The sequence below is a fragment of the Canis lupus genome, chromosome 3 (assembly GCF_048164855.1).
Source record: "Canis lupus baileyi chromosome 3, mCanLup2.hap1, whole genome shotgun sequence".
Classification (NCBI taxonomy): Eukaryota; Metazoa; Chordata; class Mammalia; order Carnivora; family Canidae; genus Canis; species Canis lupus.
The window spans coordinates 67,780,703-67,794,862 of record NC_132840.1 but is presented as its reverse complement, the minus strand read 5'-3'; the positions used below and the strand labels follow the sequence as shown (position 1 = coordinate 67,794,862).

Here is a 14,160-nt window from a genome sequence, read left to right as displayed (position 1 = left end):
TTCTATTTCTCTCTTGCAGAACTTTGTGAGAACTTGCCCACTGAAGGTAGAGAGACCATAATTATGAATCAAATTCTGCCCTATGTAAAGGTAAACCTAACTAGGTTATTTTTTTGTTTCACCCGGCCCTGTATGTTACAAGGTAAACTTTACCTCAGTTTTTTGTTTCTTTGTTTTACCTTAAAGTTCTTTGAGTTTGAAGGTGGATAAGGAATGATTGGGACAGTTACGTTCATGTGACACTGTTCCTTGTTACTTGTGTTTGTGATTGCAAAATGCTTTCTGGTGGTAGGTTTCCATTGTCTAACTGATGGCCTTAGGAAATTGATCAACTAATCAATATTGAAATAGTGCTGTCTCTTTAAATTCTTTTGGAGAGGGTATGGAAGTTTCTGTTGTCTTGCCAAAAAAGAAAGGCTTTTAATTTTGATTTTATTTTAGGAATTAGTATCTGATACAAATCAACACGTCAAATCAGCTCTAGCTTCTGTAATTATGGGATTGTCTACCATTTTGGGCAAAGAGAACACCATTGAACATCTTCTACCTCTCTTTTTAGCTCAGTTAAAGGATGAGGTGAGTCTGGCTAAAAATTCCATTGCCTTTGATAGTCAGTGATTTGGTTTGGTTTTGGTTTGGGGTTTCACTAAAATAGAACCCGAAGCAGGGATGAAAGGATAAAAAAAGGTAGCTTATTTTAAACCAGTGACAATTCCTGTGTTTGGGTTTGGAGTTACAAGTTTTGCAGAAAATGAGCACAGGGAGCCATTGATGCAGACCTGAAAATGTCTTTGTATCCTCTCTGCATAATATGCACTGGTGTCTTCTCTTTAAAGCTAATGTATCTTTGTTTTAAATGTTTTTTTTTTTTTTTAAATGTTTTTAATTTAAGTTTAAAGGTAGCATCAAAATTGTAATGGTGGCTAACATTTATTGAGTAATCCTGTCTGTTAGGCATGATCATAAAGGCTTTACCTGTATTATTACATGTAATCCTCAAGGCAGTTTTTACGTCCTCAGTAGGAGAATATTAGGCAGAGAACTTGATTCTTACATGTGTTCTTTTGGGGCTCGTGTATTTGCAGTGTCCAGAAGTTCGTTTGAATATCATCTCTAATTTGGATTGTGTAAATGAAGTGATTGGGATCCGTCAACTTTCTCAGTCTCTTCTTCCTGCCATAGTGGAGCTGGCTGAAGATGCCAAGTGGAGGGTCAGGCTGGCCATCATTGAGTATATGCCACTGCTGGCGGGCCAGCTGGTGAGTATGTGTGCTCCATAAAGTGAACGGTAGCCTCAGATAGTGGAGCGGATTGACCGTCGTACATAGGAGGCACGGAGGCACACAGAGCTCATAGGATTATGTTCACTTAGATGCATGAAAATGTGGTCTGATCTAGTTGGCGGTAGAATGGTTTTTATTTTCATTAGTGCATTAACTTCTAACAAAAATATATTATAGAAACACATTTCGCCTTATCACCACCTAAAAGCAAAGCCATAGTAGAATATAATCAGTTTCTTTCTTTTTTTAAAAAAGATTTATTTATTTACTCATGAGAGACACAAAAAGAGAGAGGCAGAGACACAGGCAGAGGGAGAAGCAGGCTTCTCGTAGGGAGCCCGATGTGGGACTCGATCCCGGATTCCGGGATTACACCCTCAGCCAAAGGCAGATGTTCAACCGCTGAGCCACCCAGGCATCCCTATAATCAGTTTCTTGATAAAAAAAAATAACATAGTATGATATTTAGTGTCTCTAAAACTTTGATTTTTGCACAGGGCAGTTGTTTACCTATATTCTGAGCAAAATGTCCCTGAAGACCCCTTTTCCTACATTCTGGTTAAAGGGAGTTGAGACCTCATCACATAGGAAAGGAGTATGAAGTCCGGAGGCCAGAGAGCACAGTAACACACCATGCGTTACTATTTTAAGTTTCATGGTTAGTTTTACTCGAACTGATCATCAGATTAATTAGAATTTCAGTGCTGGGTTTTACAGCCACATCCTTTCCTTTCTCTTTTATTAAGTGCCCTAGATAGTGTTAGGTGTGATATGCCTTTCCTCTGCTGGTAGCACATGCTACAGTGTATTGGAACGGTCTGTGAAAATCTAGCTGGGGAGATGACAAGTGATCTCTTCTCAGGCAGCGGCCGTGTTGAGTGTTTCACTTGCAGTGCTTGCCAGAACCTGGCAGGAATTAGGCACGTAACATTTGTTCAGTGTCGAATGAATAAATACGTGAATATTTTTTGAGAAAGCTCCTACACTTCATTAGTTTATAGCTAACCTTCTGTGATTTGTGTCCATTCTCACCCTCCTTCCATGACTTTCATTTTTTTTTTAAGATTTTATTTATTTATTCATGACAGACACAGAGAGAGGCAGAGACACAGGCAGAGGGAGAAGCAGGCTCCATACAAGGAGCCCTATGCGGGACTCCAGGATCCCCCCTGGGCCGAAGGCAGGCGCTAAACTGCTGAGCCACCCAGGGATTCCCCCTTCCATGACTTTCGGATCACAGCACGTGGGACTAATTTTTTCTTCTTGGACCACTGAATCTGTATTGCTTATTTGGGCATATTTAATTTATGAAGTATGCCCTTGCGTGTCTGTGGCATTATGTTTTGTAAAATTCAAAGCAGATGCCAGAGTATCAGTGAATAGCTAACAGGGTCAGGTGAAGTCACCTTGTCATGGGTTTGTCCTCTGTCACTCCCAAGTGCTGACGATCATCTTCTCTTCTTCCCTGGTGACTGATCTGCATCTCCTCTCCAGAGTGGAAAGCAGGAGCGCCTGACTGGTTTGCTAAAAACTGAAACAGCTGTCTACAAGGGAGGGGCAGTTTTAGTATCATTTCTTTTAACCTCTGCTCCCCTTAGACCTGGGCCGTTGGCAAAGGTCAGCTCTGTGGTGGAGGGAGTATGGAAGCAAGGCAGGTGGTGATTGCATTTAGCTGGCTCCTACCTGTCTGGCAGGGGGTGGCACACATTAATCGTGAGCGTTTTGTTCAGTATCTTTAACTTCCTGGTTGAAGTATATTTTATCCTTATTTTTCTCCTTATCTGTAAAAATTTTTGTATCAGGTAGTTAGTTTATAAAATTCTTTCAAGAACTTATGTATGGCCTGGCTGGTGGACCATGATGAGTAAATATAAAGTTGAGCCACATGAATTGGGAGATAAAAGTGAATTAAGACTTCAGAAAAATCCATAACCTGAAATGAAAAGGAAGTTTTTGAAGGCTGATGTGGTAATCCTGTGTATGCTAAAACCTATTCATAATCTGTTACCATAAAGCTGTTTCCTTAGGTCACTATTTTCAAAGACACTTGGTATAACATGTCTTCATTTAAAATACTGGTTAGTAACTCCTTAGCCTCCAAAGAAATAAAACCACTGTCAGGACAGGTAGATCCCACAGAGGAGGCAATAGATACCCCAGCACTGTTCCCACCTGCAGTAGAAGCCCTCCCAGGGGCAGGTGTGTGTAAAACCGCCTGTACTGGGGTGGCTGCCTGTTGCCAGGAGGAGCAGAACTGGGAAGGTCAGGATGGTTCCACCTGTGACTCTCCTGAGGCCACTTTCCCTGGAGTCTTGTGCCTGCTTTATTCTCTGTCCTCTGTTTCCTCCCATCATTCCAGACGTTCTCTTTAATTGTGTCTCTCTGTTTCTTCTTCTCACTTCCTTCATCCGTAAGGGTTTATTATGATATTCACCACAAAGGGAAAAAATTGAGAACTATTATTATTGACAGATACTTTCCTGGGTTAACTCATTTTTACAAATAATCTAGATACTGCTTGGGAAACTGTCCATAGTGTGTTCCTTCCAGCTCATCTGCGCTGTTGTATCTGGCACCTGGTCCTCCTCTTCTCTCCCACTTAGCAGGGCTTGGGCCATCTCGCTTAGGCTTTTCTTTGTTTATGATCACTAATAAAATAGACTTAACAGTTTGTATATCAGATTCAATGGTGTTCCTTTTCTGGCTAGTTTGTGCATTCAGCTTATTTGGAAACATGTTTTTTTAGCTTTCAGGTCATTTTGATGTAATGTAAATAGACCTTCTTGATTTCTGAACTTTGGAGATATGTATTAATGGGATCTTCTGTGTCTATAGGGTGTGGAGTTCTTTGACGAAAAGCTGAATTCTTTATGTATGGCCTGGCTTGTGGACCATGGTGAGTAAGTTAAACAGATTAATATAGAAGGCCCATGTTTTTGCATACATCCATTTTGTTCATATATTTCCTTTTTAAAATGGAATCCCAATCTGACCAGACGTTTTGCCTTACCAGTGTAGGGATGAAGAAAGGCTTTGATGAAAGTCTACTTAGCTTCCTTTGAACACAAGTTTGACATTGCTATTTTCTACCAATTTTTTTAATCTTTTTTTTTTTTTTTAAAGATTTATTTATTTATGATAGAGAGAGAGAGAGAGAGAGAGAGAGAGGCAGAGACACAGGAGGAGGGAGAAGCAGGCTCCATGCTGGGAGCCCAACGTGGGACTCGGTCCCGGGACTCCAGGATCGCACCCTGGGCCAAAGGCAGGCACTAAACCGCTGAGCCACCCAGGGATCCCCAATTTTTTTAATCTTAAATTTTATTTTCTTCATTAAACAATCTCTGCCCTGTTTCTTAGCCATTCTATTATGTTATTTTCAGACTTTTTTTTATATATACACTCCTGCCTTATTCCACAGTCTTCTGCTCGACCATGGCACTGGAGTTTTTTAGTCATCATAGACTGGGCTAGATAGGGATTGGCATCTGGTCAGAGGTGGGGTGAAGTCTCTATTTGGCCTCTTTGAGGTGACTTAGAGAAGGGAGGTATACAGTGGTGCAATAAAGGAGTCTAGGGGTAGGAGATGCCAGCTATTGCTGAGGACAAAGGGGGCCCAGATTTCTGGTTTTGGTGAAAGGCAGGCTTAATTGTACCCTGGCTGCTGCTGAGGCCTCAGGCTCAGGCAGGGTCAGGTGCAACACCTGTTTTAGAAAATATGTTTTAAAGTAATTTCTCTTCTTTTTATATTTATGACATAAATCAACAATCACAGAATCCTTTTCTTCTAGTGCCACAAACTTAGTGAAAGCTGCTTATCAAGATAGACGAGGCAGTGGATGTTTTCTGTAAAACCACCTTACATGTTAACTTGTTAGCAGTTGACTTTTTGCCAAGGTCTCAGGTCTGCGTATCTCCTCCTGTCTGCCAGGCAGTGATGGGTGGGAGGGTGGGGTGCCCTCTGTACCAGCGAGATTCACTGCCAGGCCCTGTGTCCAGGCCTGGCAACTTCAGTGTGGTCTGACAGCTGTTCACATGAGGCCCTGGGGGCTTACAGTGTTCTGGGTGAGCTTTGGTTCCATATTTTGGAGCATCTGCTGGGCATCCTGTTTCGGTTCCACAACACCTTATATAGACTTGATGTGTTGAAAGTATCTCTGTTCACTGGCTATGCTTACACCTGGATATTTGGGAGGAGTGGGATACTTGTGTCTGCTTGTACACCGAGGTGGTTTCATTAAGGGCATATTTGGGTCATGTGGAAGATCATGAGGTTAAGACAGTGAGGAGGAAAGTGTGAAAGAGAAATGTGCAAATCTTGTAAAAGCATATATATGCAGGTAATTTCAGTGTTTTCAAAAAAGGTGTGAGGACTTTTTTCTTGTCCTCTAAAGAAGTTACCTTTTTATGGCCAATTTTTTTTTTTTCTTTTAAATGAAAGGTTTGGTAAATCACAGGAAAGAAATTCCTTTTCTTTAGGGAAAATAATGTTTATGTTATTTCTGATACGTATTTAACGTTAGTGGGAAGGATACATCCCAGTGGGTCATTCTATGTATTATTATTATTATTATTATTATTATTTTGAAAGCTTGCATTCTGGATAAATTCTGAGGAACTTTTAAAGTCCTAATGTTCCACAAAGAATTGAGTTCCTGACACCCTTTCTTTTTTTCTTTTTTCTTTTTTTTTTATGATAGTCACACACAGAGAGAGAGAGAGAGAGAGAGAGAGAGAGGCAGAGACATAGGCAGAGGGAGAAGCAGGCTCCATGCACCGGGAGCCTGGGATTCGATCCCGGGTCTCCAGGATCGTGCCCCGGGCCAAAGGCAGGCGCTAAACCGCTGCGCCACCCAGGGATCCCTGACACCCTTTCTATATAAGATTGCTCTGTCTGTAGGAGTCAATTACTCCTTCCTCACTTTGTAGATATTTTCCCTCCAATTTGGAAGTAAGAGACCCTTGTTCTTTTTCCTGCAGCAGCACGCTAGCATAACTTAATTGGTGTTGCCACATTCTTTGAATCAGTGAATTTCCAGCTGTGAAATTATTCTGTATTTAATTAATCATATGGGTTTTTTGTTGTTGGCTTTGTTTTGCATTGTAGATAACTACTTTGTAGTGATCACTGATCAGTTAACATTTTTGAAACTTTTTTTCCTGGTTACTAAACTACTAAAAGAATATCATGGGGACACCTAGGTGGCTCAGCGGTTGAGCGTCTGCTTTCAGCTCAGGGCGTGATCTCGGAGTCCCAGGATCGAGTCCCGTATCGGCCTCCCTACATGGAGCCTGCTCCTCCCTCTGCCTGTGTCTCTGCCTTTCTCTGTATCTCTCATAAATAAATAAATAAAATCTTTAAAAATAAAAAATACAGAATATTGTGAAAAATCTGGAGTAGTATAAGGAAGAAAGTGCCACCTCTTTTTCTGAGGTTGAGTGGACAGTATTTAGGAATTTAGAAGGGGAACTTATCTCTTCTAGGAGAAAGGATAAAGAATCAGAGTGAGCATATGGAGTGTGTTAGGCATTCAGAGGAACCTTGCGAGTCCATCAGACCTTGAGAGGATAGGGAGAGAGACAAAACAAGAGGAGAAAATAGGCCAAGCTCTGGAATGGTTGGCATTCTTTTGGCACAAAATTGAGAGGAGGCAAGAACATAGTAGGCATCTGGCCAAGTACAGTTGAGTACAGCTGAGGTCTGGGCCAAGGCAGAGCACATGTGTGGTCTCTGGTTACTCTGGCATTGAGATCCCTTCCTATGGTCATGGCATTGAGGTGAGAAAAATCTCTAGCAAATTAAAAACCAGAATTAGACAAGACACAGATGCTTTAGGAAGCCTCACCCTACGGGAGGAGCTGGGAGGAGGCTGTGCCAAAGACTGAGACCCTGAAGGTAAAGGGAGGGGATTAGTGTGGTGGGTAAAGCAGTTGACTCTCGTCTGTTCTGTGGGGAGCGCTTCTGCTATCACTGACAGGTTGCTTCTCCCACAGACGTTGGTCAGGTTTCATGTCAGTAATAAATTATGTAGTTCCTCGGCTACGCTGCCTTTCTTATTCTTAGCAGTGGCATTGCCCAAAAGGATCTGTGGACTGGGGAGAGTAGATATTTCCTGCCTGGAAGCCGTCTATAAATTGTCCAGGATGAGGGCTGCAGCTTGGATAGCTCTCCTTGTCCATCCTATTACCTGGGAGGGTGGCCTACCTGGAGAGGGAAGTAGAAACAGGAATCAGCACCCACTGCCCCAGATTTGTTATCCAAGCCCAAGGTTTGAGTCTTACAGGACCCGGGAAAGGAAGCTGCAGCGGGCCTGACTGTTGCTGCTGTGTACCCCAGTGAGTTGTTGAGAAAATAGTAGCTCGGGCTTTCATTATCTAGATTTATGATATCCTTGATAAATCTTACAGGGAGTTGCTAGATGTTAAAGCGCACACATTTATTCACAGATGATACTTGACATGTTTCCACATAAACCTTTTAAGGGAAAAGAGGCGAATGGTTCTGAGGTTTTTATTTGCTGACGTGCAGGTGACCACAGTGACCTCTGTGTGACCTCCCTGCTGGCTTTCTCTCCTCTGATGTTCTTGCTGCTGCTGGAATAATCTTGCTTAAATACCACATTGGTCATCGGGTCACAATTCTGCTTTAAAAACTCATTGTTTTTCTTACAAACTCTAAATTTAGCTTCCACAGTGCTCTGTTCCGAGTCCCCTGACTGTCCAGCCTTGCAGCCTTGCTTACTACAGCTTTCCCTCGTGCCCTGCTCCATGTGTGTCTGTCCTCTCCAGGAATACCTCCCCTCTTTCCTCCACTTATACAGATTCTCCTTAATGTCCGAGGCTCAGAGCAAGGCCTCTCTTTCCTGAAACTTCCTGGACCCCTCTGTTCTCTCTTCTCTGAACTCCTCCAGCCCTCACGATCTTTGTACATATGCTTCATGCTGATCACTCTGACCCATGTGACTCCTCGGAAGGCATTAGCTTTCTCTCCTCTGATAGTGTGTGGGGGTATCTTCTGTATTCTTCCTGTAATGCCTGGCACCTTGTAGACACTCAGTATTTGTTAACTAGTGTTGCCTCTAATGAGCTCCTGAGCTCCTTTTTCTTGGACATAGACATTTTTCTTTTTCTTTCTTTCTTTTTTTTTTTTAAGATTTTATTTATTCATGAGAGACACAGAGAAGAGAGGCAGAGAGAGAAGCAGGTTCCCTGTGGGGAGCCTGATGCGGAACTCGATCCCAGGACCCTGATCACAACCTGAGCCAAAGGTCAACTACTGAACCACCCAGGCACCCTGAATATAGACATTTTTCAACTATAAAAGACCAAATCAGTATATTAGGAGTTCTATCTGAGCACGTTTGCCATTATAGTAGGAGTAAATTTGGGGTGTTTGTGGAGAGCTTTTTTTGGGGCCCCCTTCGATGATGATGTCAGTAAAGTAGGTTATGCTTATGATGTGAGCAGCATGACCATGTGCTCTATCACCTCTTCTGCCAGTGTACGCCATCCGGGAAGCTGCCACCAACAACCTCATGAAACTTGTTCAGAAGTTTGGTACAGAGTGGGCCCAGAATACCATCGTTCCCAAAGTGCTAGTAATGGCAAATGATCCTAATTACTTGCACAGAATGACCACTTTATTCTGCATTAATGTAAGTATTACACATCTTTTACTGCTAAGCTCTACTGCTACAGGAGTTATTTGGGGCTGTATTTCTGAAATCTGAATCTGTTGTGTTCTGTTTGAAACCTGTTTCTTATAATGATTAATTCAGTTAGTTGATGGGAGAAAATGTCAGTTTTTAAATTCATGTTAAAAGCAGTAGTTAAAAAAATTCCATAACTAACTAACTAACTAACTAACTAACTAGCTAGCTAGCTAGCTAGCTAGCAGTAGTTAAGGGTGCCTGGGTGGCTCAGTGGTTGAGCATCTGCCTTTGGCTCAGGTTATGATCCTGGAGTCCTGGGATCTTGTCCTACATTGGGCTCCCTGCATGGAGCCTGCTTCTCCCTCTGCCTATGTCTATGCCTTTTTCTCTGTGTGTCTCGTGAATAAATAAATAAAATCTTTAAAAAAAGAGGGAAAAAAGCAGTACTCAAATCAGTGGTGAATTCTGGTTTAATTCTTTAAATGTTACCTTGTATCCCTCATTCAGATGCTCAGACTAGAAACATTTTCCTGTTGGTCACTTACTTTCTTTTTAAGTTACTCATTTGGCTTTTTGGGTTTGGAGATATTTAAAAACATGAAAGTGTTTTAGGGGCATCTGGGTGGCTCTGTTGGTTAAGTGTCTGACTTTCAGTTTCAGCTCAGGTCATGATCTTGGGACCGGGGGATCGAGCCTTGAGTTGGGCTCTGTACTCAGCCAGGAGTCTGCTTGAGATCCTCTTTGCTTCTCCCCCTTTCCCTCTTCCCATGCATGCTCGCACTCTCTCTCTCTTTCAAATAAATAAATCTTTAACAAAAAACAAAACCTGAAAGTGTTTTAAATGTGCTATCTTAATTCTTTTCCAAGGCGCTGTCTGAAGCCTGTGGGCAGGAAATCACCACTAAGCAGATGTTGCCTATCGTGTTGAAAATGGCAGGAGACCAAGTAGCGAATGTCCGTTTCAATGTGGCCAAATCTCTTCAGAAAATTGGACCAATTCTAGATACTGAGTAAGATTTCAATATTAGTCTTATTTAAGAAGTAGATTTAAGTGTTTACCTTTTAAGTGGGGAGTAATAGCGGAGCCTAAGTTTAGTGATTTTTCACTTGACCTAAGGTAGGGGTTTGTGTAAAAGGAAGTAATTGGACAAGCATTTCTGAGGGTGTGACTGTCATTTGTGTCGAAGCTCTATGTGTAGATCATTGTCTGGAGCTAAGTCTCTTCAGGGTTTAGAATACTTAGTACTTGTCAGGTATATATTATAAACATTTACATTTTTTTTTTTTAATTTTAAACTTCATAAATGACCAGAGACTATATATACCCTATAGTATTTATCTGGCCCAGAGGATGCCTCTCACAGACAATATTGTTGGATTTTAGTGCTCTGCAGGAGGAAGTGAAGCCAGTGCTACAGAAGTTAGGTCAAGATGAGGACATGGATGTCAAATACTTTGCACAGGAAGCCATAAGTGGTAAGTCTTTCTGTGTTCTGTCGTGCTCTGGTTAGTGGGGTGTGAGCGAGTGAGGTGGGCAGGTGATGCATGTTTCGGAGCAGGGGCGGGGGGCTGCTAGGATGCCATGCCCCTCGGGGTAGATCCTGGCCCGCCATGAAGCAGGCCACTTTCTGAGTCGCAGTAGAGGGCTGGGTAGAAGTAGGACTCTTGCTGGTGGAAGAACAGTTTGTTGTTTGGATTTCAATCCGTGTTTAAAGTTTTTTTTTTTTTTTTTTTTTTTTTTTTCCCCGTGTTTAAAGTTTTTAACTCGATGAACTTGGCAGAGTAAAGAAACTGACCGCAGCGAGAAGTTCAGAGTTCAGTGATGCTCTTGCATCATTATTGTCATACTAATATTCACGTAGACGGTTCATAAACTTTCTGTACCACTAACTTGATTTTGTTTGGAATTTTCCAGTGCTTGCGTTGGCATAATGAGGAACAGGAGGGAAAGGACTTTTACTAAATTCTTATCACAGAGTTCTAGTCCCTCTGTTCTTAAACTGGGTGGAGAAAAAGTGGAGAACCTTCAAGACCTCATCCAAGCAGATGGCAGCAGCTTACAAGAGATCAAATTTCAGTGACTTGATTCTTTCTAAAGATGAACTGGGATTTTTACTCGTCATCTTTTTTGGAATAATTATTTTTGAAGCATTTTACTGTTTGTGACCAGTTCCTGATACTTGGTACAGTCATTTCTTGATTGTCTTCCTCCTGATTCCCCTGGCACCGTGTGGGCTCCTGCATCTCACTGCTTCATCAGGCCCTGGCCACTTATTATTCCCACCAACTCGGGTGGGTTTGGACCCAGACAGGGAGTGGAGTGATTCTCTTGACGTTTACATATATTTGTGTGTCTCTCCATCATTCCAAAGTCAGTGTACATGGTTCAGAATAACTTATTTTATAAACACTCTATTTGGGAGACACATGGAGATGCATGTAGGGAAAGCCACATTTTCCTGGATCATGATGGTCTGCATTAGCATCTCACATGGAAGGGGGGTGTGGAAGCTCAGGGTTCATGTATTGGATGTTTTGGTTTTTATTTGCTTGATTTTTACTGTAATCATGTCATTCAGAAACCTGGAGTACGGATGCATCTTGGTGCTCACGTGTTGTTGAAACTGACCCGGGCGCCAGTGGCGCAGCACCGTGAGTGCGTCCGAAACACTTCGCTCCCTCCTGCTCTCTGCTGAGAAACATAAAATGTAGTGCCTCCTAACATGCAGTAGTTTCATGGCTTCATTGTAAGATTGCTGTTTGATGTTTCTGATGAGTAGAGAAAGTGCTGGTAGAGTATCCTGAGGATTTCCTGCTCTCTGCCTGGCTCTGTGTCCGGCGTGTTGACATCTGGTCCTTGGTGCTGTAGCTTCAGTACCAGTGTTCCAGAATCGGTGATGCTGGCCACCCACCATTTGCAGTGTTTGTGCTATGTCCACGGTAAAACCTCATTAATTCCTCCTGGAATTTAAGATAATGAGTTAAGCTGAAGGGTTTGCTGGAGCAAATTAACAGTATGTAAGGCAACCTGTTGTATCTGAACTACTGAAGCCATTTTAAACAGCACCCTTTTACCAGTTGTTACGCCAGTTACTGAGCACTCTTTAGTTGTATTAAAATACCTTCCTGGGGATTGCTACAGGCCACACCTTTTTTAAGATGTATTTTACTCTATCTCTGAAATATACACATATGTATTTCATGGAAAATATACATATTTTTTCTTTTAGATTTAATTATATTTTTCACCTACTCAAACTGGCCTTGTCCTAATGAAGTCTAATTAATGAGGTTTTATTGTAGCTTATTTTTTGCTCCTTGTATGTTGCTTTGTGGTTTCCTTGTTTCCATTTTGTTTTTTTAATTCTTTCATTCAGTGAGCCAGGGAGTCCTGTTCTGTTTAACTTTGTACATGAAATTGTTACATGAAACCAAGTTTGACCAGATGCTTCCAGGTTTGTCTTACCTTAGAGAAACCTAACCTTTTAAATCACACATCATCTGCCTCCATTTGAAACTGCCAGCCAACCTTATAGGAAGTGTCTATTTTCTTACTTTTTGGGCCAAGGATTAAATGTATTCCTACATTTTCATTTTAATATTATGCTATAAACATTTAATTTTAGTGTTGGGGTTCTTCTGTTTTTTACTATCTCTAGGTTATGTTCCACTTCAGTGAATTGCATATTTGAGAGACTATTGTCTTGATTCTTGAAACAAACTTGGACAACTGTTGCTTTACTCTTTGGTTGGAAATACCATTGGTTTTGGGATGGACTTTTAAATGTCCTTTAGACTTCAGATATACCCATTGGGAAGCCCTTAAGTGTTGGCCTCTCCTTCTAAGACTTTGGTGAAGGGGAGACAGGAGCCCTGGCTTTCTCAGACATGGGTCTGGGAGCTAAGGAGGCTCTTTTTGGGTGACCCTTTAGGGACTTCATTTGCTCTTCGTATCTCAAGCAATAGGGAATCTGTTGTATTATTCAGGGGGAACTATTCTTGTCATATTAACCACGGATCAGTTTTCCTAACTTGTTATCACTAGAGTGGCAGCTCCAGGAACTCTGTAAGGGCAGGGATTTTTGTCTCTTCTGTCTTCTGCTGTATTTCCAGCACCTAGACCAGTGTCTGGTGTACATAGTAGGTGCTCAATAAAAATGTGTTTAACAAATCTCTAAAATCTGTCCCTCTGATGTGTTACATGCGGGAACAAGTTATCGAAGGTACCACACTACATCCCATTCTCCCTCAGCACAGCAGAAAGATTCTGCAGCCCTTAAGCTTTGGGTCATCCTTCTTCATGTTCCCTGCTCCGGCCACGGTTCTGTGGGGATTTACATGGCTGCCTGAGATGTACGTTGGCATCTGTTTGCTTGATGAGGAAAGTGAAGTGGAGACCTACATAGCAAGCTGATGCCAATAAAGAGGGCTCCTCAACCCTGGAATCCACCTTAGTGTTTCTTCCTATGTTGCGTGGGTTTGACCTGTCACAGGTTTGAGAGACTAGATCTTTTTCCTCTGTGCTGCCAAGAAGACAGGAACCTGAAGGTACGTCCTGTTTCATAAGGACGCCCTGGTTAATGTCTGGTTTTCAATGAGGGCTTGTTGAAGTCAGAGTCCTCAGCTCCCAGAAATGCCACAGCTTGGCCACTGGGAGCCAAGGCCTCAGGGGTCTTTGCTGGATGGCTTGTTCTGACTCAGCCCGGCAGCCTGACCTGTGAGCCGTCTCATCCAAGCATCTGCGATCCTTGCATAGGCCTTCTGGGGAGACAGACCTGTCATTCCTGAGCCAGTGGTGGAGCTCCAGCAATGCTTTCTTGGTGCAATCTTATGTATTAGTCACTGTGTTGCCACAGAGTTGACAATCTGGTGCTTTCCTGCAGAAGTCACAGTGGCTGTGTCCCACCCAGGGATGGTGGGCAGGGTGGCCAAATGCACTGCATGCTAATTCTTCCTTCTTGCCTTTACTTAAATTCCTCTAACACTTGATTTTCCTCCTGGCACTCTTCTCTTGGAGTCTCCTCTGTCATCTCTGCTTGGAAACCTGAGGGGAGACGGAGCTGTACCCTCACTTTAAGGCTGAAGTGATGGGTACTCTGTGCTTCTATGACAGTCTCCCTCTGTTGTGTGTCCTGCCTCCATTCCTTGCCCCTTCTTCCTGGTCACTCACATGTCTCCCGTCCTCGTACCCGCGGTGGTTTCACTGTTGCCCGTTTGTCTCCGTGAAC

General features: G+C 42.5%; 1 protein-coding gene across 4 annotated transcripts in view; it reads left to right on the top strand.

Annotated features, from left to right (window-relative positions):
• Positions 1-14,160, top strand: part of PPP2R1B (protein phosphatase 2 scaffold subunit Abeta) — a 32,854-nt gene that overhangs the window by 10,496 nt on the left and 8,198 nt on the right. For 3 of the 4 annotated variants that reach the window (XM_072821942.1, XM_072821940.1, XM_072821941.1), the window contains 7 exons: positions 20-90; positions 442-576; positions 1,086-1,259; positions 4,119-4,179; positions 8,781-8,935; positions 9,800-9,942; positions 10,317-10,408. In XM_072821942.1, the coding sequence (XP_072678043.1) occupies positions 20-90; positions 442-576; positions 1,086-1,259; positions 4,119-4,179; positions 8,781-8,935; positions 9,800-9,942; positions 10,317-10,408 (831 nt within the window). Of the gene's footprint in view, positions 1-19; positions 91-441; positions 577-1,085; positions 1,260-4,118; positions 4,180-8,780; positions 8,936-9,799; positions 9,943-10,316; positions 10,409-10,847; positions 13,113-14,160 lie in introns of those variants that run through there. The other variant, XM_072821944.1, reaches the window with a different exon arrangement.